At 44.5% G+C, this 25,019-nt stretch overlaps 1 protein-coding gene across 1 annotated transcript in view; it reads right to left on the bottom strand.

Annotated features, from left to right (window-relative positions):
* Window positions 1–6,709: 6,709 nt before the first annotated feature.
* The window catches only part of mpp2a (MAGUK p55 scaffold protein 2a), a 38,987-nt gene continuing 20,677 nt past the window's right edge, over window positions 6,710–25,019 (bottom strand). Inside the window, exons 5-14 of the mRNA XM_056287947.1 lie at window positions 23,542–23,712; window positions 19,301–19,408; window positions 17,826–17,945; window positions 15,886–16,017; window positions 15,566–15,668; window positions 14,767–14,835; window positions 14,401–14,562; window positions 10,596–10,798; window positions 7,633–7,761; window positions 6,710–6,886 (exon numbers count right to left, since the gene is read on the bottom strand). Of these exons, the coding sequence (XP_056143922.1) occupies window positions 6,710–6,886; window positions 7,633–7,761; window positions 10,596–10,798; window positions 14,401–14,562; window positions 14,767–14,835; window positions 15,566–15,668; window positions 15,886–16,017; window positions 17,826–17,945; window positions 19,301–19,408; window positions 23,542–23,712 (1,374 nt within the window). The remainder of the gene's footprint in view (window positions 6,887–7,632; window positions 7,762–10,595; window positions 10,799–14,400; window positions 14,563–14,766; window positions 14,836–15,565; window positions 15,669–15,885; window positions 16,018–17,825; window positions 17,946–19,300; window positions 19,409–23,541; window positions 23,713–25,019) is intronic.

Here is a 25,019-nt window from a genome sequence, read left to right as displayed (position 1 = left end):
CCACATCCAGCTTCCCACCCACAGACACGACCAATTGTGTCTGTAGGGACGCCCGACCAAGCTGGAGGTAACACGGGGATTCGAACCAGCGATCCCCATGTTGGTAGGCAACGGAATAGACCGCCATGCCACCCGGATGCCCCTGTAACTTTAGTTTTTGATCAATTGGCTGCAAGGCTATCATTTGATCAATTGATTGCATGCTTGTTCAAAAGTTGTTTCAAAATGATATAGCCACTGTTAGAAAAAATAATGCTTCATTTCAAAACAATACTGACAACCATGACAGTTACTGACTTATTGTGAAGTCATCTTCAGGTGCCTCCAAAACAGTAATGTTTCAAAGATAGAACTCAAATCTGGTTTGGGGGGTAGAATCTTAATCCACATTTCCAGAATCTGACTATTGGTTTTATGTGGCAATAGCCGAAGTCCCCTCACAAAGTACCCAAGATCATTACATTTTCCAGTATTTCGACATAAAACCTGACTTCAGTGACTTGACCCTACCCCTGGGAACCCACTGAGTCCATGTTTATTTAATGTGAAAAAGAAACCGATGGTGCTTGCAGAAATCTTTTACCTTCCATGCAAGATTTGCATGGAAATATGCATGAAAGTCTGCCTCCAATAGGAGTCTGCATGAATGTCTGCTTCTCAACAAATGAGTCAACACTGAAAACACATGCTTGTGTTGTTCTTAACTTGTCCCATCAATTAAATGACAAATTGGATCTTAATGCAATTGTATTATTTCACCGAAAAGACATTTGTGAGGGTTTGGTATGCCCGAATAACAGTGACTAGAGTGGGAGGTATTACAATTCATATGTGTTTGTAACACTAAGCCCCCTGAACCTCTAGTATAGCTGCCTAACAATATTTAAGTACTGCTTTACAAACCACAGTTTAAAAAATTCATTGCATGAAGGCTGAACCAACTATTAAAAGTCACAAATGGTTATAAACTGATATGGCTGAGAACCACAGTTCCATGGCAGCACATAATATTTTACAAAAACAAAATTTTCCTTTGTTACAATACGTTGGTAAATAATTGTACACCCCAAATAATTTTTCAGTAGCTGCCACCAAAAAAGTCCAGGTTTTGCTCTGTTTACGTGCAATATTTCACAGCAAAACCAAATTGCTCAAAGAGCTTTTTGCTTTTGGCACCATGGACAAAGTTACATTATTTCGTGTCATCACTAAAGTGTCACATAATTACCAAGCAACAACATCTCATATCTACTATATCAATATCATGTATCAATATGTATCTACATGCTCTACAAACCTTTGTGTTGATAAATACAACAGTCTTTTAATTATAAATAACACGAAATAAGAGACTGCAAACGTCGGTAATAAAGCAACTATCTGTAATGGAATGTCCCTTCCTTATAAAATAGAATGTGGTAATAAAATAGAACCTCTGGAAACAGGAAACCGTCCCATTCAAACTGTGTGGTGTGCCTTTGTTGGTGTTTATACAGTAAACAGTTTCTCCTGCATCTGCTCGGTACACAGGACAACTGTGTGGGCAACCCTGATGGGGAACAAATTCCACTTTGCTTCAACATGATTACGCTAATAAATAAAGACATCCTATTACTTTGACCCTATGTCTCCACTGTATGTCTTCCTATGTCACCATGACAGAATTTCTCGTGAATCATCATGGTCCACTTAAGTATTTTATTTTCTTAAATTTGAGATGGCAAAGTAAGCTATCCAATATATTGCAGAGCTTTTGCCTTACAAGACCTCTGAATTCAATGTGTCACTGCCGTCTAACAATTGCACGTAGTTTCTGAATTTTTCAAATAGCCTTTTGTTTGTTCTACTTTTTTTTTCCATGTGTAATTATTGAAGCTTATCTAGTGAGTTTCAGGAGCCGGACCACACCTCAACCTCGCCATGTCCGGCATTCCTATAAATACCCACTGAACCCTCTCGTCCCCTTCCACTCTCGTATTCTGTGCCAGAATCAAGATCACACAACATCGCCTCAAGCAAGCGAGCTACTACCACATGAGCAACATATCCATCCACTCACCTTTTCTTGAGTATGAATTTCATCTCATCATCCCCATCGGATGATGATTTATTCAGACAAAATCAGGACAATCATTTCCAAAGTTTCCACCAGCCCACGCCAACGGACCCAGCAACTAAAACCGAGAACTTTCCTGTCACCTCCGTGCCTGAGACCCCGCCTTCCGTAGTCCAAAAGCAGTCCAGGAAGTGAGTGAGTACACCCAGCTCCAATTCAGTCTCTTTCATCGTTAGTATCCCACCTGGTTCATCTCTCTGCAACATTTAATATTACCACAGCTCACCTGACGAGTCCTCCACATCTCCCAGTCCACCTACCACACCAGCAAGGAAAGGACGGGGCAATTCAAGATCAGTCTATCGCTGTCGTTACAGATCTCCCGACTCCTTCATCCACCAAGTTAACTCCAGCCTCCCACCATCATTCTGACTACACCGGCCTCACTACCCGTAGCTGGTTGCAGCATCACCATGCTCCAACGAGGTCACCCCACAACCAGTCTTCTCCAAAGATTTCCAACTGGACTGCAGCCACTCTTCAGCCCCCTTGGCATCGCAACCAGGAAATTTTCCGGAAGAAATGCATTATTATCGATCTTTCAGCACCCCATGGCAGTACCATCCCCAGCATTAACAGCTTGATTCCGAGCAAAGACTTCTCCCTTCTCTACGCCACCATTAACCATGCCATCGTCCTCATCAAACTTGCTGGGAAAGGGTTGTGGCTCTCAAAAGTGGACATCACCAGTACTTTCAAAGCGGACTTCTGGTGATACTTTGGCATCCGCTAGCGAGAGGCATATTACTTCACTGTTAGGGTCACTTTTGGTCCTAAACGCTTCAAAAACCAATCAGAAGCCTTCTGCTGGATCCTGTCTAACAACAAAAAGATTCTATTCTTTGTCCATCTCTTGCAGGTTTTCCTCATGATTTCCCCTCCCTCATTGCCATCCGCTTCAGGTCTGGTCACTCTGACTTCAGTTTTCTCCGATCTCGGGGTTCCACTGTCTGCAGAGAAAACAGAGGGCCCCTCCAAATCCCTCAAGTTCCTCAGAATCACTCTTGACACAAATCTGTTTCTGGCTTCATTCCCAGTTGAAAAGCTCAACCGAATCAGCCTTCTGATCTCCAATTTCCTCCTTGCCCTGAGCTGCCCAAAACGCCTAGTTCTTTCCCTCCTAGGCCACCTCAACTTCTCCCTATTCATCATTCCCCAAGGGCAAGCCTATATCTCTCACTTACTATCTATCGCTTCTTCCATTCCATCACTCTTGACTTCTGTCTCCCTGGGCAGTTCAAGCTGTGCCGAACTCCATCAGTGGTTCAAACGTTCTTGCAAACTGGAATGGAATCACCTTCTTCTACGATGACCAACTGACTCACCCACATGACATCCATCTGTACAATGATGCTGCTTATTCTGCCGGTTTAGGGAGTTTCTAAAAACGGAAGATGGTTAGCAGCAGAATAGCCCCCAGAGCTCGCAAATGAATGCCAAGTTGCTTCCTCTGTTCTCTTTGACCCCACAATAGCTGCAACTATTCTGTGGAGCCATGAATGGTCCCGCAAGTAATCCTTATATACTCAGACAACCTAGCAGTCATAGACATAATCAACAAAGGAGACTCCAACTCTCCATCAATCATGTCGTTCTTGTGCGGCCTAATCTGGCACTCTGTCACACACCAATACGTTCTCTGCACAGCTCATGTTCCTGGTCACTCTAACGCCATTGCTGACTCTCTTTCTTGTTTCTCGTTTCAGAAGTTCAGAAGCTTGGCTCCTCATGCAGACACCCTCCCAACACCGGTTCCTCCTTATTCAACACTGATATTCAACTTGTAAATCCCGCCCTAATAGCCCTGATAATCAACTCCCAGGACTCAGTCATCAACAGCCTATCACCCTCAACCCTCTCATCCTACTGGACAGACTGAAAAAGTTTCCACTTTCATGACCAGTATAACATAACCTTCCTGTCGTTCAATTTCGTCACCTTGACTAGTTTCATTACCTATGTCCATTCCATAATGGCTATTAAAACCCATACCATTACAGTTTATCTCAGCTTCATCAGCTTCTTCTCTAAACTCATAACCGGCGGTCCAAGCATAGCCTCCAGCCATCCTCAGAAAACTTCACCCCTCAAAAGACTCCATCAAGATCCAGCTATAACTCCTCACCCCCCCCTTACTGCCGACTTGCTGTCAGTGTGCATCCACACCATCCACTCCGGATACAGCACTCATCACATTACTCGAATTCTAAAAGCCATGTTATTGCCAACTTTTTTCGGTTCCCTCAGATGCTCTGAATTCACCGCCTCAACCATTCATTTCGATGTATGCCATTACGCTTGCATATCAGACATATTCTATTTCTCAGATGACACCATGGTATTCTACTTAAAGTGAACAAAAACCAAACAATCCAGTCAACATACACCCACTTTTTACTTCAAAGTCTAATCACCACTGAATCTGTTCGAGACCCCTGCAAACTACTTGCTATTCGGGAAATCTCAGAGTATAATGTCAACAGATCCTTTTTTTTGTCTCAAAATCTGGAAAAGTGGATACCCACTTCTGGTTCCACCATCACTTACGCCAAACACTCTCCTTGACTGGCATTTCTCCCATTCAGACACCCCTTCAGGATTGGAGCCGGCACTTCAGCCTCCTGCAGTGGCATCCCAGAACACCTCATACAACTCATGGGCCACTGGTCCTCCCAAACTTATCACTGCTACATCCATTCAGATCTCAAAGATCTAAGATCCGCTCAATCTCAAGTAACTGGAGGTTTTGGGGATCCGTCGTTGTCCGGGTGCTTTGGCGGATTCCCTAGGAAGCTCCCCCCAATGCAGCCAGCAAATGGAAGAATGAAAACTACGAACACCAATCTTTTTTTTTTAAAAATAAATCATTTAAATGCATCTTGTTGAAGGTGTGGTCCTTGCCAGTGAATTGAAGCTAATCTAGTGAGTTTTGGGAGCAGGACCACATCTCAACCATGCTAATTTCGGCATTCCTATAAATACCCACCAAACATTCTTTTCCCCTTCCACTCACATGCTGCCCCGTTGCTGGTCCGTTGTTGACCGGGTGCTACGGTGATGCTGCCTAAGTCATTTCATAGAAGAAACTCCTTTACCAATGCGGTCGTTTTGTCAAGTTGCTGTGTGTCTTAGGCTGATTCCAAGTATTTCTTGCACACATTTAGAACAAAACCAAATACTTTGCAAATCTGTTTTTCTGGCTCTGTGATGTATCATCAGTAAATGCGAGATTAAATGGAAATTAGTGTTGTAAATAAGAAACAACACATGCAGTGCAGTGCGCGCGCGCGCGCGGTGCACGCGCACACACACACACACACACACACACACACACACACACACACACACACACACACACACACACACACACACACACAGAGTCCTGGATGTATCAGACTCAAAAGATATTCAATTCTGCTTTCCTCTTTTCCTTTTCTGCATTGCTTTCCTCTTTCCCAGCCAATCTACTCCATCCTCACTCCTATCACTGTTTTATTTTCCACTTCATAAATAAAGATACATCTTCACACTTTGACATCACGTCCAATCAACGAACCCGAATTCATTTTGAATTTCAAGCGCATAAGTCCCGACAAGACTCAATCATTTTATTCTGAACCTGAATTTGGGGTCGGTGTAATGCTTGTTAATGGTGATTTCTGAAACGGCCAGTGTCATTGTGCCTAAGAGAACATTTGTATTTTGATCTTTGTCAAAGTATGTGCTGGTATTTGTTATATAAAAGCTTTTACATTCAACGGCGGATTCTCTGCTGTGTTTATGGGGATTTAAGGGCCCTCTGACAGTGCTTGGCAGTGCGTCACACCTGTTGCACAGTATGCTTGTCTTACCCATAGCATACCCTCTTGGGTACAACTGCCACGAACCATCTCTCATACTGAAACACAGCTCTATGAAGGCTCACCAAAGTTTGCATACATGGTCCATATAATGATACATGAATCCTTCAAACAGCAGTATCCTTTGTGATGATTTCTGCCCTTCCCTCCATTCCTCCTCCAGATAACCCGTGTGATGCTTCCTCCCTGCCTCCTCCTTTATCCTATCTTTTTTCGGATTCCCCCCACCCCTTTCCTCCCAAATTGTATCCGGCCAATTACCCCACTCTTCCGAGCCGTCCTGGTCACTGCTCCATCCCCTCTGCTGATCCGGGGAGGGCTGCAGACTACCACATGCCTCTTCTGATACATGTGGGGTCGCCAGCTGCTTCTTTTCACCTGACAGTGAGGAGTTTCACCAGGGGGACGTAGCGCGTGGGAGGATCACACTATTCTCCCCAGTTCCCCCTCCCCTCCGAACAGGCGCCCCGACCGACCAGAGGAGGTGGTGGTGCAGTGACCAGGACACATACCCACATCCGGCTTCCCACCCGCAGACATGGCCAATTGTGTCTGTAGGGATGCCCGACCAAGCCGGAGGTAACACGGGGATTAGATCCAGTGATCCCCGTGTTGGTAGGCAACAGAATAGACCGCTACGCTACCCGGACGCCCTCCTCTTCATCTTTTCACATCCTATGCTACTCTATGCTGTCTGCCACCCCCCCGCCCAACTCTCCTCACCCCGTCTTCTCTAGAACACCCAGGTTACAGGAACCCACTGGGGGTTCTTGGCGACTGTTTCCAGGGCGGCCTTGAGAACGCGGTAGGTCTCGTCCAAGTTGTCATTGACAATGGTGAGGTCGAAGTAGTGGCCGTACGCTGCTTGGATACGGCCGCTCTCATCACAGGTTCGCTGCAGCTCTCCATCCTGGCAGAGAGCGAGAGAGAGAGAGAGAGAGAGAGAGAGAGAGAGAGAGAGAGAGAGAGAGAGAGAGAGAGAGAGAGAGAGAGAGAGAGAGAGAGATTTTCAACAATACTCTAATAAAAATTACAAAAAAAAAAAAGTTACAACACAACAAGCAGGATAAAAACCAACATGAACCTAAATCATCTCAGCACACTCCCCAACATCAGCTCACCATCAACAACACAGCAAAGCACATTTTTGTAACACCACACCCTGCGAAAACGTTCAAGATCTTCCATCATTTTGAAGTAGCAAAAATCTACTTTTAAACGAGCTCTTAACATTTTTATATACACAAAAACCACATCATCATCCCCCGCTTCCTCCATTCTGTTTAGAGAGAGAGAGAGAGAGAGAGAGAGAGAGAGAGAGAGAGAGAGAGAGAGAGAGGAAAGAAAGAAAGGAGCACTTTCTATTGATATTAAAACTGATTTCAACTTATTTTGAATTCAACTGAATGTTACTGCCGTGACAAGCTAAGGTGTTTCTTGTATTACTTAGCCTGGAGGCCATGAGACTTTGGACCAGAGTGTTTAACATTAATTACATATCTCTCTCTCTCTCTCTCTCTCTCTCTCTCTCTCTCTCTCTCTCTCTCTCTCTCTCTCTCTCTCTCTCTCTCTCTCTCTCTCTCTCTCTCTCTGTGTGAGTCAAGTTGCGATGCAGAGCTGAACTGGAAACATGGACCATGAACATGTGTTTCTTACCGTCAGTGTTTTGGTCACCACGTCAGCCTCGACAGCTGAGTGGTTCATTACTCTGAGCACCTCAAAGTCTGGAGCCTGGAGAAACACCACAAAGGGCAGGAACTCTGAGGTCCTGAGCAACTTTAGGGACTGGAACGATAAACACACACACACACACACACACACACACACACATTAAAAAAACAGGTTTGATTTTGGCTCATGCTGTAGACTCTATCACCCCATTTACATCTGGTATTAAAATGCGATCTGTATCCGTATATGTTATCTGGATAATAAACGATCTGATCTCGCCTTTGCGTTTACACCTGGTGTTTTTAATGCATTCTCGTTATCCTCATTGAGATCGGATCTTTGTCCTCCAGAGCAAAACCTGTGTGTGAGTATTTTAGATAGAATACAATACACTTTTAGTTGTCATTTGTACATACAATGAATTTGTTTTCTGCATTTATGGGCGGCACGGTGGCGCAGTGGTTAGCGCTGTTGCTTCACAGCAAGAAGGTCCTAGGTTCGAACCCCGGGCTTGTCCAACCTTGGGGGGGTCATCCCAGGTCCTTTCTGTGTGGAGTTTGCATGTTCTCCCTGTGTCTGTGTGGGTTTCTCCACATGCTCCGGTTTCCCCCCATCAAAAAGACCCCCCACCATGTTAGGGTCTGTGCCCCTGACCGAGGCATGGCAAGACAAACAGGAGTTGGTCCCCTGGCGCTGCACGGCGGCTGCCCACTGCTCCTAGCTACACAGCTAGGATGGGTTAAATGCAGAGGAAGATTTCCCCACGGGGATCAATAAAGTAATTAAATAAATAAAATGAAAATAAATTTAACCCCTCCTATTGTATAGGAGCAGTGGGCAGCTGCAGCGCCCGGGGACCAACTCCAGTTGTTCTTTCCATTGCCTTGCTCAGGGACACAGACAGGAGGACTAACCCTAACATAACTCTGATGGTGGGAGGAACCCAGACCACCCGGAGGAAACCCACGCAGACACGGGGAAAACAAACTCCACACAGAAAGGATCTGGGACGGCCGGGGGTTCGAAGCCAGGACCTTCTTGCTGTGAGGTAACAGTGCTAACCACTGGGCCACCGTGCCGCCCATGGCGGCAAATCAGCTGAAGGAAGTGTCCGGTTTTGCTTGGACAGCGCTGTCCCACCATGAAGCTGATAAGCATCTCGTTTCCTGATGCCTCTAGGGACGTGAATCTCTACCAGTCACTGTAGTCTACTTTCTTTAAATTGTCATTGGGTGGGCGTCCGGGTAGCATAGTAGTTGCTTGTCAACACAGGGATCGCTGGATCGAATCCCCGTGTTGCTTCCGGCTTGGTCGGGTGTCCCTACAGACACAACTGGCCGTGTCTGCGGGTGGGAAGCCGGATGTGGGTGTGTGTCCTGGTCACTGCACTAGTGCCTCGCCTGATCGGTTGGGGCGCCTGTTCGGCGGGGAGGGGGAACTGGGGGGAATAGTGTGATCCTCCCACGTGCTACGTCCCCCTGGTGAAACTCCTCAACGTCAGGTGAAAAGAAGCGGCTGGCGACTCCACATGTATTTGAGGAGGCATGTGGTAGTCTGCAGCCCTCCGCGGATCGGCAGAGGGGGTGGAGCAGCGACCGGGATGGCTCGGAAGAGTGGGGTAATTGGCCAGATACAATTGGGGAGAAAAAGGGGGGAAAAGAAAAAAAAAAGAAAAACAATGTCATTAGGTCATTAACTTCTGATGCGAGGAGTGCTCAGCGGTCAGAGGGGATGATGACGCTGCGTAGGTCCGGACGCCAGCGGGTTGTACAGATTGTGTTTACACCTTCCTAAGATCTGAACACAGTGCGAGCCAGACGTGGGCCGGCAGATCTGATCACATCGTGTTTACACCTTGTATTGACAGGCGTTTTTCCTTATAACGTGATACAGGTCGCATTTTAACTCCAGGTATAAACGGGGCAGTGTCTCTGTGAGAGTCTTTCTGTGTATGTGTGTATAGTATGTCTGTCTGTCTGTCCATGCAAGTGCCTTAGGACTCACTTTCACTTGAGCCAACAAGGTTTGGTTTACTTTAGTTTAGTTTATTCAACAATTCTCAGCGAAAAGAGACATGCATTGTAAAATGATCAAGGATAGCACAAAAAGCCACAGACTTATTTCCATTTGCTGTCCTTGGTATCAGCACAAACTCACATAACAGTTTACAACATAGTTTCTTAGATTAGGATGATAAAAGTTAAGACAGTTTATAACTCGCAAACGGAACACCCCGCGTATTTTGCAACTCGTAAAACATTGTAGCGAACTCAGGGGGCATCCCGGGACCGCCACAGCCGGGACGCGAACCCGTAGCTCCTGCACCGCAGGCGACAACGTTAACCAGTCGACTAAAGGGTCGGACCAGTTAGCCGAGGGCTAACGTGTCTACTTATCCATGCACCTTACAATACCCCCCTCCTTCGGGATAGGGTGTCCCCAGCCGGACCGCAATGTAACGATTACAGATGAATAGGCTCAGTAGCCCTTGGCTAATGGGTCGGACCCTTTAGTCGACCGGTTAACGTTGTCGCCCGCGGTGCGGAATACACGAATTCGCGTCCCGGCTATGACGGTCCGACCGGGCTGCCCCCTGAATTGACTACAATATATAGATTATGTGTATGTGGTGTGGTAGGTAGTATGTAGTAATGACATGACCTAGCCTGACCTCGCTAAAGACAATTCAACACAATCCAAACACAGTTTATGCATTTGATGGACACCTTTTTTTCAAGGCAATTTACACCATCATGTGTGTGTACCAACTTATCAATAGCACGCAGTTGTCCACTGGATTTCAGCCATGTGCTAGCACAGATCTCAGTTTGACGCCATTGAGGTGTGCAAGTTTATGTTCCAACTAAACTCTGCGCCGGCCGATTTCATCAGTTCTGTGTGTGTCCTTGCCTCTGCAACACACTACCTGTCTATCTACACATGTGTACCTGAGGGTTAGCATCCAGTATGCAGATGCGTCCGGCCTCCACCACCTCGTGTATGGAGTCGATCTTGGTGCCATACAGGTTGCCGTCGTACTCGCCGTGTTCCAGATAGCGGCCGTTCTTAATGTCTGCCTCCATCTTACTGCGAGTGGTGAAGCCATACATCCTACGCTCCCGCTCCCCTGCCTTGGGCTTTCTGGAGGTGTCTGGAAGACACAGACACACACACACACACACACACACACACACACACACACACACACACACACACACACACACACACACACACACACACACACACACACACACACACACACACAATAAGCAAGAAAAAGAGATGCACACACACACATGTGCACACACAAAATAAGCAGGAAAAAGATGCGCGCGCACACACAGACACACACACATTGAGCAGGAAAAGATGCACACACACACGCGCATGCGCACACATAAAATAACCAGTAAAAAGATTCACACACACAAATACACAAATACACAAGATTGCAAGGTGTGTAATGTTATTGTGTTTGTAATATGTTACAGTCAATTGATGAGGACGTGATGGGTAGGTATGGTGTCAAGGAGAGAAATGTGGAAGGACAGATGGTGGTGGATTTTGCAAAAAGGATGGAAATGGCTGTGGTGAACACATATTTCAAGAAGAGGGAGGAACACAGGGTGACGTATAAGAATGGAGGAAAGTGCACATAGGTGGACTATATCTTATGTAGAAGGCGTGATCTGAAAGGGATTGGAGACTGCAAGGTGGCGACAGGGGACAACGTAGCTAGGCAGCATTGGATGGTAGTCTGTAGGATGACTTTGGAGACCAAGAAGAGGAAGCAAGTGAGGGCAGAACCAAGGATCAGATGGTGGAAGTTGAAGAAGGGAGACTGTTGTGTGGAGTTCAGGTAGGAGTTAAGACAGACACTGGGTGGTAGTGAAGAGTTGCCGGATGGCTGGGCAACCACTGCAGAAATAGTGAGGGAGACAGCTAGGAAGGTACTTGGTGTGTCATCAGGACAGAGGAAGGAAGACAAGGAGACTTGGTGGTGGAATGAGGAAGTACAGCAAAATATACAGAGGACGAGGTTGGCAAGAAGAAGTGGGCTAGTCAGAGAGATGAAGAAGGCAAAGGCAAAGGAAATGGCGTGTGGTGAGTTGTATGACAGGTTAGACACTAAGGAAGTAGAAAAGGACTTGTACCGATTGGCTAGACAGAGGGATCGGGCTGCGAAGGATGTGCAGCAAGTTAGGGCGATCAAGGATAGAGATGGAAATGTGCTGACAAGTGAAGAGAGGCTGTTTAGAAGGTGGAAGGAGTACTTCGAGGAGCTGATGAATGAAGAAAATGAGAGGTTGAGAAATGAGAGAAGGTAGGTGATGTGGGGATAGTGAACCAGGAAGTGCAGTAGATTAGCAAGGAGGAAGTGAGGGCAGCTCTGAAGTGGATGAAGAGTGGAAAGGCGACTGGTCCAGATGACATACCCGTAGAGGCATGGAGGTGTTTAGGAGAGATGGCAGTGGGGTTTTTAACTAGATTGTTTAACACATTCTTGGAAAGTGAGAGGATGCCTGAGGAGTGGAGAAGAAGCATACTGGTACCGATTTTCAAGAATAAGGGTGATGTGCAGAACTGTAGCAACTACAGAGGTATAAAGTTGAGCCACAACATGAAGATTTGGGAAAGAGTAATAGAAGCTAGGTTAAGAGGAGAGGTGACGATTAGCGAGCAGCAGTATGGTTTCATGCCACGAAAGAGCACCACAGATGCCATGTTTGCTTTGAGAATGTTGATCGAGAAGTATAGAGAAGGCCAGAAGGAGTTACATTGTGTCTTTGTAGATTTAGAGAAAGCTTATGACAGGGTGCCAAGAGAGGAGGTGTGGTATTGTATGAGGAAGTCGGGAGTTGCAGAGAAGTATGTAGGAGTGGTGCAGGATATGTATGAGGGAATTGTGACAATGGTGAGGTGTGCAGCTGGAATGACAGATGGGTTCAAGGTGGAGGTGGGATTACATCAAGGATCGGCTCTGAGCCCTTTCTTGTTTGCAATGGTGATGGACAGGTTGACGGACGAGATCAGGCAGGAGTCTCCGTAGACGATGATGTTAGCAGATGACATTGTGATCGGTAGCAAGAGTAGGTTGCAGGTGGAGGAGAGCCTGGAGAGGTGGAGGTATGCACTGGAGAGAAGAGGAAAGAACGAGCAAGATGGAATACGTATGCGTGAATGAGAGGGAGGACAGTGGAATGGTGAAGATGCAAGGAGTAGAAGTAACAAAGGCGTATGAGTTTAAATACTAGGGGTCAACTGTCCAAAGTAACGGGGAGTGCAGAAGAGAGGTGAAGAAGAGAGTGCAGGCAGAGTGGAGTGGGTGGAGAAGTGTGTCAGGAGTGATTTGCGACAGAAGTGTACCAGCAAGAGTTAAAAGGAACGTTAACAAAATGGTTGTGAGACCAACTATGTTGTATGGCTTGGAGACGGTGGCACTGATGAAAAGACAGGAGGCAGAGCTGGAGGTGACAGAGCTGAAGATGCTAAGCTTTTCATTGGGACTGACGAAGAAGGACAGGATTAGGAATGAGTATATTAGAGCAGTGATTCTCAACCTTTTTGGGGTCCTGGACCCCCTGCGTATTTTTGATCTACCCTGAGGACCCCTCCACCTGATCTTGGGGGAGGGGGGTTGCAATTTGATAGAAACAGTAGAAACTGCATTGTAAATTGCATTATAGCATTTATTCACTCTTTGGGGCAAAAATAAGAGCTTTCAGTTGTAACTTAGATATAGTTAACAAAACAGAATTCTTATGCAGTAACTTTCAGATATATGTAACAAAACAGAATATGTATTCAGTAACTTTCAGATATATGTAACAACAGAATTTTTATGCAGTAACTTTTAACAAAGCAAACGGCAGCGAGATCTCTTATTAAAATACAATAAATTACATTTGTGAAACAGATGTAATTAGAGAAAAAAGTCCTGTTACCCTTTATAGTTTAGGTAGATAAAGGTCTCAGTCACATTTGAGTAAAATAATCCTATTTCTATAAATGTCATAGGATCTTTTTTTTAAAGATATTTTATTTTCACGGACCCCTTACAATTACACCACGGACCACTAGGGGTCCGCGGACCCCCGGTCGAGAAACACTGTATTAGAGGGACCGCTCAGGTTGGATGGTTTGGAGACAAAGCAAGAGAGGCAAGACTGAGATGGCTTGGAGATGTGTGGAGCAGAGATGCTGGGTATATTGGGGGAAGGATGCTGAATTTGGAGCTGCCAGGGAAGAGGAAAAGAAGAAGGCCAAAGAGGAGGTTTATGGATGTGGTGAGAGAGGACATGCAGGTGGCTGGTGTGACAGAGGAAGATGTGGAGGACAGGAAGAGATGGAAACAGATGATCCACTGTGGGTCGCTGTGGCAACCCCTATCAGGAGCAGCCGAAAGTAGTAGTAGTAGTAGTAGTAGTATGTTACATTCAATTATGTTTTTACTTCATCTATTGTCATTTGTGGAAATCAATAAAGTAGTGGTTTCTGTTATTTTTGTAACTTTCACAGTATCACGGTGCCATGAGGGGTGGTAGAAGTTCAGTCATTTATAGCGTTTGTTGATGGGCAAGCCAATTAAATCAGTAGATGTGTAAGTGTGGCCCTGTGATGGACCGGCAGCCTGTCCAGGGTGTCTCCCCACCTGCCGCCCAATGACTGCTGGGATAGGCTCCAGCATCCCGCGGCCCTGACTGGGATAAGCGGTTTGGATAATGGATGGATGGATGAATATGTAGTACATACATGGAACGGTGGTGCCAAATTGCTGTGGATCCTTCAGCAGGAGCTTGTTCTTAAGCCTCCGCCTCCCCACGCCCTGGGCCCCGATCAGAACCAGAGTCTTCCTCTTGAAAGGCGGCACTTTGGCCACCTCCTCATAGATCAGCAGCTCATGTCTGTCAAACTCTAAGACAGTGGAGGCAAGAGGAAAGGCAGGATGGAAGGAAGAAGGAGAGGAAGGAAGGGCACAATGAAGGATAAATAGCAGGAATGAGGAAAAGAAGGTAGAATGAAAAAAACAGAAAATTAAAGCAGATGAATGGAATGAGTAACACCAGTCCACCAAAGCAAAGGACCGCTACATAGGACTGTGTCCTGTGACTGTTATACCTGCGTTTTTAGTGGTCAGGTACATCATTTTCTTCTTTTTCTTCCCTCCAATGCCAGTGCACAGATTTCCTGTCCCATACACACAAATATGTGTCAAATATGTGACATCTGAAAGTGCTCGCTTTTCTTTTTTTATCGCAACACTCGAGTTTAACACGGCGTTGTGTTGAAATGTAATTCTAATATTAAATGGCACATCATTTTCAAATCCTAAACACGACACTGTTTTTAATTGCAATTTGTAATTTATATTTACCTGACGAGGCAATGTAAATTTTCCAACTTTGGTCTGTGACCTTATGTATTGTAGCGCCCCCTTGCTTCCGTTTTTATTTTGCCCAGGTGTGCTTTTCAATTGGGCGCGTCGTGTGAAGGATTTTGCAACGTTTTGTTGTTTTTCACCACCAGGTGGGAGTATAACACCGTATGAAGCTCAGGAGACGCACAATGCATACAACGTCAAAAACCATTTAGACACCACCCTCCCAAGTCTTCTTTCCTTCTTTGATTCTATCATTGATTCTTTCTTTTTTCATTTCCATATCTAACCCATCACCATCATGTTCTTGTTTATTCAGTCTTTTTCCTTTTTCAAAAATGTTCCTTTACTTGGTACTTTTCTCCCTTTCATTCATTATGGTCCTCTCTCTCTCTCTCTCTCTCTCTCTCTCTCTCTCTCTCTCTCTCTCTCTCTCTCTCTCTCTCTCTCTCTCTCTCTCTCTCTCTTATTCTCTCTCTCTCTCTCTCTCTCTCTCTCTCTTATTCTCTTTCTCTACTTCTTTCTTTCTTCTCTTCCTACCAGCAGGAGGCAGTTCCACATCTCTCTTGACGAAAGCTTTCCTCTTTTCCTCCAGCATCTGACTAGGGATCAGCCCAGCACTCCCACCCTCCACATGACGTGCCTGGAGAACACACACACACACACACACACACACACACACACACACACACACACACACACACACACACACACACACACACACACACACACACACACACACATTTACAGAGGAAAACTGAAATTGTGAAATGTCCTATATCTGATGCTGACAGGGAAAACTAACATTGACAATCTCTACCAAGTTAAACAGAGTTCTACTAAAACATCTCCCAGCCTACCTGCCACCAGTTGAGGTCATCTTGGTTGACTATCTGCAGGATGTCTCCAGTCTCAAACCTTAACCCTGCCTCCTTACAGGGGATCAGGTTGTCATTAGCCGGGGTGTAGTCATAATGACACTTAAAGAACACCTGTGGAGAGAACCACAAATATAGAACAAAAGATGGTTAAGTGAGTCAAAGAAGATGGAAATGTGCCATTGAGTTTGTGTGTTCGTGTCCATAGGTTAATATGAGGCTTTGCAAACACGGGGTGGGCATGTTACAAGGATTATGGCAAGGGGGATGTTAAATGAACAAATGACGTCACACTATTTATTAATGTAAAAAAAATAACAAAGTTCTCATACTATTAATCTATATGCAAGTCAAATGGACAGTTACAGGTGTAAAAGTTTCACATTGTGCGTTATGAAACATGACCACAAGGTAACAACCAACACAGTGAATCATCACAGCAAACATTCAGGCACCTATGTTAACCGCACAGGTACCAGGCTGCAGATCTCACTGTTGCACATGACATGACCTGACATGACATGACATAACATGACATGACATGACATGACATGACACAACACAATACAAACGATAGCACAGACATGCTAATCACATCAAAACAACATTTAGGTCGAGTCAGCCTTAACAAGCTATATGGCCAAACACGCACACTGACCAACACAAATAGAGGGAGAATGATCTTAATGCATGCTGTGAGTGAACTGATAGATTAGACAGATTCAGTGTAAATTCAGCTTGTTTTATTTTTCTTTAGGAGGAACTTTTCCATTGCACTTGGGCACTGAGCCTTGGCAGAATCCCTGCTGCACCACGCTGCAGAGGGCAATGCAATGCAAGCAAGCAACATTTTATTTATATAGCACTTTTTAAAATATACAGTTACAAAGTGCTTTACACTCAATGCACAAAATACCAATAAATACATAAAATAAAATGAAAAGGTGTCACTTGGATGGAGGGCCTGAGTTGTAAGCATTGAGGTTACATTTCCACAATTATTACCAAAATTACTAAGAACGGAGAAATAAACAAATGAAAGAAATGCTGAAGCATGAGAATATCTACATTTTCCACACAGAGCATTTTTATATATATTCATATGTAGATATGTATTTATATTTCATACTTTCAGTATTTCAATTTCAACATGCAGTGGAGGAAAGAAATACATCTTTGCATCCCTTTGTATATAGCTGGATGGGCAGTGTATGGCAACAAAACTGCTAAAGGGGCATCCGGGTAGCGTAGCGGTCTATTCCGTTGCCGACCAACACGGGGATCGCCGGTTTGAATCCGCGTGTTACCTCCGGCTTAGTCGGGCATCCCTACAGACACAATTGGCCGTGTCTGCGGGTGGGAAGCCGGATGTGGTTATGTGTCCTGGTTGCTGCACTAGCGCCTCCTCTGGGCGGCCAGGGCGCCTGTTTGGGGGAGGGGGAACTGGGGGAGTAGTGTGATCCTTCCATGTGCTACGCCCCCCTGATGAAACTCCTCACTGTTAGGTGAAAAGAAGCGGCTGGCGACTCCACATGTATCGGAGGAGGCATGTGGTAGTCTGCAGCCCTCCCGGATCGGCAGAGGGGGTGGAGCAGCGACCGAGTCAGCTCGGAAAATAGGGTAACTGGCCAAGTAAAATAAGGGACAAAAGTGTGGGGGGGGGGGACTGCTAAAGGTTTCCCAGTGAATCTATCAGGGTTATGGCAAATTCTGATTTCTCCGCCCATGCTTAAAATAGCATCCATGACACTCCCTATATTGGTGCTTTACATAAGAAGGCACCTTAATATGGTTTATAGTATATGTGGAATACATACTAGTCTTAATGAGCATTTGAAAGACAGCTAGAGTTTACGGTGTAGAGTGTGATGGAGAGTGCGGGTGAATGTATGAACACTAATATGTGTGTTTGTACGTCTCACCTGTCTGGGTGGGATGGTTTCATGGTAGCTGGGCAGGATCTTCAGGACCACACTACCGCTGGCCGCCTGCAGCTCCTCCTGCACCACCCTGGGATCCTGGCCTACCTCTCGACCATTCACCTTGTACCACAGTGGAAAAAGGCAGCTTTTAAGTCAGCATTCAACCTCCCTGTTAACTATTACCGATACAAGAATGCACGACAGAAAAGCCATGACAAATTACAATAGTATTTCCTGTATTTGTTTGGGTTTTTTTTTCTATCGCATTACCCAACAAACACTATAGCCACGTATTACAGCATTTCTATAATAATACTATTTGACCACTTTATTTTCTATTTTATCTTTATTTTATTTTATTACTTTTATTGATCCCCGTGGAGAAATTCTTCCTCTGCATTTAACCCATCCTAGCTGTGTAGCTAGGAGCAGTGGGCAGCCATCGTGCAGCGCCCGGGGACCAACTCCAGTTCGTCTTGCCCTGCCTCGGTCAGGGGCACAGACAGGAGTATTAACTCTAACATGCACGTCTTTTTGATGGTGGGGGAAACCGGAGCACCCGGAGAAAACCCACCGCAGACATGGGGAGAACATGCAAACTCCACACAGAAAGGATCTGGGATGACCCCCCCCCCCCCCAAGGTTGGACAACCCCGGGGTTTGAACCCAGGACCTTCTTGCTGTGAGGCGACAGCTCAGTGGTTAGCGCTGTCACCTCACAGCAAGATATTTTATAATGAAAGTTCTTTAGGAGAACTTTGCACTATAAAAATACCACAGTATTTGTATTATAATAGCTATGGCGTCTGTATTGTAATGTGATGAAAAAACACTAGTACTGCGCATCTGGTTAGCATAGCGGTCTATTCCGCTGCCTACCAACACAGGGATTGCCAGTTCGAATCCCCATGTTACCTCCGGCTTGGTCCGTACAGACACAACTGGCCGTGTCTGCAGGTGGCCACTGTACTAGCTACTCCTCTGATCGGTCGGGGCGCCTGTTCAGTGGAGGAGGGGGAACTGGGGGGTAATAGCGTGATCCTCCCACGCGCTACATCCCCCTGGTGAAACTCCTCACTGTCAGGTGAAAAGAAGCGGCTGGCAACTCCACATGTATCGGAGGAGGCATGTGGTAGTCTGCAGCCCTCCCCGGATCGGCAGAGGGGGTGGAGCAGCGACCGGGACGGCTCGCAAGGGTAGGGTAATTGGCCGGATACAATTGGGGAGAGAAAGGGGTGAAAAAATACACTCGTACTATAGTGATTTTTATGGTTTTACCTTAGGTTACACTACAGTAGTAAAGAATCAAGGCGCTATACACACGTGTATGGTTCTTGTCTGGATCCTTAAAGTGAATATAAAAAAAAAAGAAGAACGGCACACCAATTTAATAATATATTCCTGCACCACTGCCGTTTTGCACATTGTGGAAGTGCATCTGCCCAAAACGTTCATGCAGCAGTGAATTGCCTCACCTCTTTGATAATGTCTCCAACGTGCAGCAGACCCTGCTGATCAACCATCCCTCCGTGGAGGATCCGGGCCACAACGAGCTCGCCGCCCTCCACTCGGAACGTGACACCCTGAGACGCACACCCACACACGTAATAACACATTCATCACAAAAACTACATTACTGTCTCTCGTGATGTTGCGAGTGTCATGGAGCATCAAAGGTTAGCCTAATTTACACCGTACGTAGGTGGGACACACGTCTCTAGCTCAGAAATGGTGTGGGATTCGGTTTTTACCATTAAATACCGTTAACATTCAAAATGTAATTCTGCTGCCTTTCCAAAAGGTGAAATACATTTTGCCACCGTAGTGGTTAGCTTCTCCACCGACGCAGGTTTTGCTTGCAAAACCATCATAATCTGCAGTGCCTTGATGTTTATGCTAACCTTCTGCAGAACTCTACACAAGGATTTTATTGTGCAACAACAAAGACTAAAATAACCACGCATGGATTTCAAATACATAATGATATCACAAAATATGCATTTTTTTATTATCTTTTATTGCATTTTTGCACGTGTGTAAGACAAACAGCACAAAATGTAAATGTGCCTGTGAGTTTTACCCTATGAAAACCGAACCCATCAACCAATAACCCACCCTCATCTCACCCAACTGCACCCTAAATTGGAGAAGCAAAACAGGCAGATGAAAAACAAGAAAGAAAAAGTATGTATGTACACTACCGTTCAAAAGTTTGGGATCACCCAAACAATTTTGTGTTTTCCATGAAAAGTCACACTTATTCACCACCATATGTTGTGAAATGAATAGAAAATAGAGTCAAGACATTGACAAGGTTAGAAATAATGATTTGTATTTGAAATAAGATTTTTTTTACATCAAACTTTGCTTTCGTCAAAGAATCCTCCATTTGCAGCAATTACAGCATTGCAGACCTTTGGCATTCTAGCTGTTAATTTGTTGAGGTAATCTGGAGAAATTGCACCCCACGCTTCCAGAAGCAGCTCCCACAAGTTGGATTGGTTGGATGGGCACTTCTTTGAGCAGATTGAGTTTCTGGAGCATCACATTTGTGGGGTCAATTAAACGCTCAAAATGGCCAGAAAAAGAGAACTTTCATCTGAAACTCGACAGTCTATTCTTGTTCTTAGAAATGACGGCTATTCCATGCGAGAAATTGCTAAGAAATTGAAGATTACCTACACCGGTGTGTACTACTCCCTTCAGAGGACAGCACAAACAGGCTCTAACCAGAGTAGAAAAAGAAGTGGGAGGCCGCGTTGCACAACTGAGCAAGAAGATAAGTACATTAGAGTCTCTAGTTTGAGAAACAGACGCCTCACAGGTCCCCAACTGGCATCTTCATTAAATAGTACCTGTTAGAGCCTGTTTGTGCTGTCCTCTGAAGGGAGTAGTACACACCGGTGTAGGAAATCTTCAATTTCTTAGCAATTTCTCGCATGGAATAGCCTTCATTTCTAAGAACAAGAATAGACTGTCGAGTTTCAGATGAAAGTTCTCTTTTTCTGGCCATTTTGAGTGTTTAATTGACCCCACAAATGTGATGCTCCAGAAACTCAATCTGCTCAAAGAAGTGCCCATCCAACCAATCCAACTTGTGGGAGCTGCTTCTGGAAGCGTGGGGTGCAATTTCTCCAGATTACCTCAACAAATTAACAGCTAGAATGCCAAAGGTCTGCAATGCTGTAATTGCTGCAAATGGAGGATTCTTTGACGAAAGCAAAGTTTGATGTAAAAAAAATCTTATTTCAAATACAAATCATTATTTCTAACCTTGTCAATGTCTTGACTCTATTTTCTATTCATTTCACAACATATGGTGGTGAATAAGTGTGACTTTTCATGGAAAACACGAAATGTTTGGGTGATCCCAAACTTTTGAACGGTAGTGTATGTGTATATATATATAAAATCCAGTGAGTCAAGTAAATTCTTTATGAGACAGTACAAGCCTGTTTCATGCCATAAGCAATCAGCCATGTTTTGTTCCTTATTTGTTGAGCACTTTTCTCACAGTTGAGTGTTTCTTTTAACAAAGATATATATACACACACACACACACACACACACACACACACACACACACATACATACATACATACATACATACATACATACATACATACATACATACATACATACATACATACATAAATACATGTAAAATAAATAAATAAATCAAATAGAAAATGGAATAAAAAATGAAGAAAGGAGGGGATGAGGGAAGGGGAGAGGAAAACAGGGAGCTCAGCTATCCTCAGGGTCAGAACTGTCAAATTATTTATATTGTCCAAGAAGGGTCTCCATGTTTTATTAAAGGATCTCAAGGAGCCTTTAAGGGAGAATCTGGTTTTTACAATCTCGATACATTGTAGAACCTCATGAGTGGGAGGGAGGTGAAATATGTTTTCACTTTAAAAGAGTGAGACGGCGGGCCAGTAAAGTTGTGAAAGCCAGGACCTTTTGCAATGGTACAGGAATGTTTACTTGGGGTGGAATGCCAAATTGATCTAAGTGGGTTAGGATCAATGATCATGCTGTAAGCACCCCGCAGAGTTTCAGATATTTTTTGTCCAGTAGTCTAGTAGCCTGGGACAGGACCAAAACATATGTATAAGGTTAGTGGGTGAGTGTTTACACCCATTACAAGCATCACTGATGTTGGGGTATACATCTTTGCTAACCTAGCATTGGTGTAATGGATTCTAAGCAGAATCTTTAATTGTAGCAGGCCATGCCTGGCACAAATTGAGGATGAGTGGACAAGATTAAGAATGTGATTCCACCTATCTTCTGGTAGCCCAATACCTATGTAGGTCTATCTCCCAGGAGTTTTTGGTCTGGTCCAGAAGGCCTGAGTTTAGTGAGTCAATAAGGCTGTAAATAGTAGAGATGATGTGTTTCTGCTGTGGATCCAGAGTTAAAAAGGTATCCATTGGTGACTCAGGGGGGCGATTGGGGAAGTGAGGGAACTGTCTTTGTACAAAATGCCTGATTTGGAAGAAAAAAAACAAACAAAAAACGAAACATGTAGGAGTTGGGTAGGCGAACCCGAGTGGAGAGTTCAGCAGAAGACATGAATATACCATTACTATAAACATCATCAATAGTCTTAATGCCACTGTTAAACCAAATATGGAATGTATAGTCTGTCAGTGAAGGTCCAATGTGCAATTATTAAAAACTGGAGCGTGAGTAGAGGGCCTGTGCAAACCAAAATGTTTGCTGAACTGGGCCCAGATTTTACTGACTGTGTAACTACTGAATTTCTACTGAAGGCAATGAGTAGTAGCAATTGGGAGCAATTAACAGAGCACTATGAAAAGGGGTCCCATATACGGGTGCAAATAGGAGATTCATCATCTGGATTATGCAGCCAGTACAGAATTTTCTGAAAATTACAACCCCAGTGGAAATGGAAATGGATGATCCACTGTGGTGACCCCCAACGGGAGCAGCCGAAAGTAGCAGTAGACAAGTCCAGTTGTATCGTGTGAAGCTGAGGAGTGAAGACCCCCCATATTTTTTGGGAGCTGTAATACAGCCTTCCTAATACGGCTGGGCCCATTACTCCAAATGAAAGAAGAAATGAGTTTATCCAGCAAAAAACTTTTTCTTGAGGAGAACTGGAATGTGGTAGAAGAGATACAAGAACTTAGGTAAGATGACCATCTTTACCAGACCTACACGACCTGCTAGGGATAGGGGCAAACTAGACCAACGCTCCACATTTTCTTAGTGGGAGGGGGGGGGGGGCAAATTTTAATGTGCAAAAATATGCACTTTTACAAAGAACTTTAATTTAAGTCAAGAATTTTTTTTAACATGCAGCCTGTTTTTTCACAAGCAAGCTAAATATAGTTTTAAACCTTGCAAAAGGCGTACAAAAAATAAAAGTATGCCATAAAATAAAGATACCTATCACATTTAACACAGGTGAAATAGACTTGAACACGTTACAGAGAAACAACACCTCCCTGAAAGTCCCTGAAACATGCACTCATACGCCCAAAGCCACACATGCATTCATGTTACTGCACGGACACACATAAACCCAAGCATGCAGGCACACAAAGGTAAAACTCATTCAACCTTCCAAGAGAAAGAAGACGTTACGTCTGGTTTTAAAGGAAGCTGCTGTTCCACAGAGGCTTTGCAGATAACAGAACGTCATCTCACGCGTGTGTGCGTGTGTTTGTGTGTGAGTGGTTCTTACCAGATGCTCCCCTGCCACCTTGCGTACACCCACCATGCGTATAGCTTCAGGTGGAGGGGGCAGGCTAAGCGTGTGGCTGTCACACTGGTCATGATCCACAAAGTCACATGGGCTGGCAGGCGGACTGTCGCACGCCTGGGACGCTACCGAATCATGCGTCTCCAGTAGAGACTGAGGAACCAATCAGAAGAAATGCAGACGATTGAATGAACAGCTGAAATAAAAAGAAATCTCCACCCCCCCTCCCCCAAATGATTTTTTTTTTACGGTGTGTGAAGAAAAAAACTATCAGATATTTCTGTTTTGTTCAACAAAGCTTACTAGGCACTTATCTTTTGTAAATTCACACCAAGCCAGATATATTTTGTGATGATTTAACAGTAGAACGACCAAGGCCGTCATTTTGACGGTTTTGGATTATTAAAGTTTAATAACTTTGTGCGAAAAAAAAAATACAGACCTACCACTCCCCGAATGCTCCTAAACGTGCATATATTTGCATTAAAATGAGTTTTAGATCAACTGCACACAAAAAAAGTTAGGTTAAGATCTACCTAAAACGACCATGAGCGGTCAAAATGACCGCGCGTAATTTGCGCGTCACGTCACTATTTATGACATTAGTCGCGTCATTTCCTGCGCGAAGTTCATCGATCTGTCCTAGAAACACACTAGCGCCCTCCAGTGCCGAGTAATAGTCTAAACTTGATTTTTGATCATGGCCAACATGTCCGGTTACAGACGCCGTTTCAGACGCACCACGACTACCACCGAGGCGTTGCTGTATTTACAGGCGTTGGACAGCGGCCATTTTAAATTGTTTGAAAAGGCCATGGGTGGTCTAGTTTTTACCTTCCGGTCGTTGTTTGGGACTCTTTCAATATTTATTTTCAGTTATTTTTTTTTTACATTTCACGTTTTATAGGCCTTGTTACGTTTGTTAGATTAGCAATATGTGTTTTCCGTTTTGTTTTTCAGGTAATATTTTCACTTTTTGAATTTTGCTATTCAAGTTCGGCCATGTCTCTCTGAAGTTTAAATTGTTTAAAAATAGTATTATAGTTGTTAAAATATTAGTTTTGGTGTCAGTCGTTTCCTAACAGACATATTAACATATGCAATGCATTAATATTTCAGTTGAGTATTTATCTTGACAGAATATAGAGTTTAAAAACCGGCGGTCATTTTGACCGCCCATGGTCATTTTTGGTAGGAGTGAAATCCCGGTCGTTCTAATATGAGCAGAATAATGTGGGATTAAACATAACTTCAAATTTGACTGTGGCCTAAATTTCACGTGGGTGCTTGAATGCATGTGTGCATAGGCATGTGAAAAAGTGAGGCTCTTGCCGTCTCCACGTGTGGGTGCAAATGTTGTTCTGCAGCATTATGTGCATGTGCACATCTGCATTCATTTGTATTAATTAGACAACGTGGAAAAATTATTTTTGATCGTTGATTCAAGACTTAATTTATGT

The sequence above is a fragment of the Lampris incognitus genome, chromosome 10 (genome assembly GCF_029633865.1).
Source record: "Lampris incognitus isolate fLamInc1 chromosome 10, fLamInc1.hap2, whole genome shotgun sequence".
Classification (NCBI taxonomy): Eukaryota; Metazoa; Chordata; class Actinopteri; order Lampriformes; family Lampridae; genus Lampris; species Lampris incognitus.
This window is presented reverse-complemented; position numbering and strand designations above follow the sequence as displayed.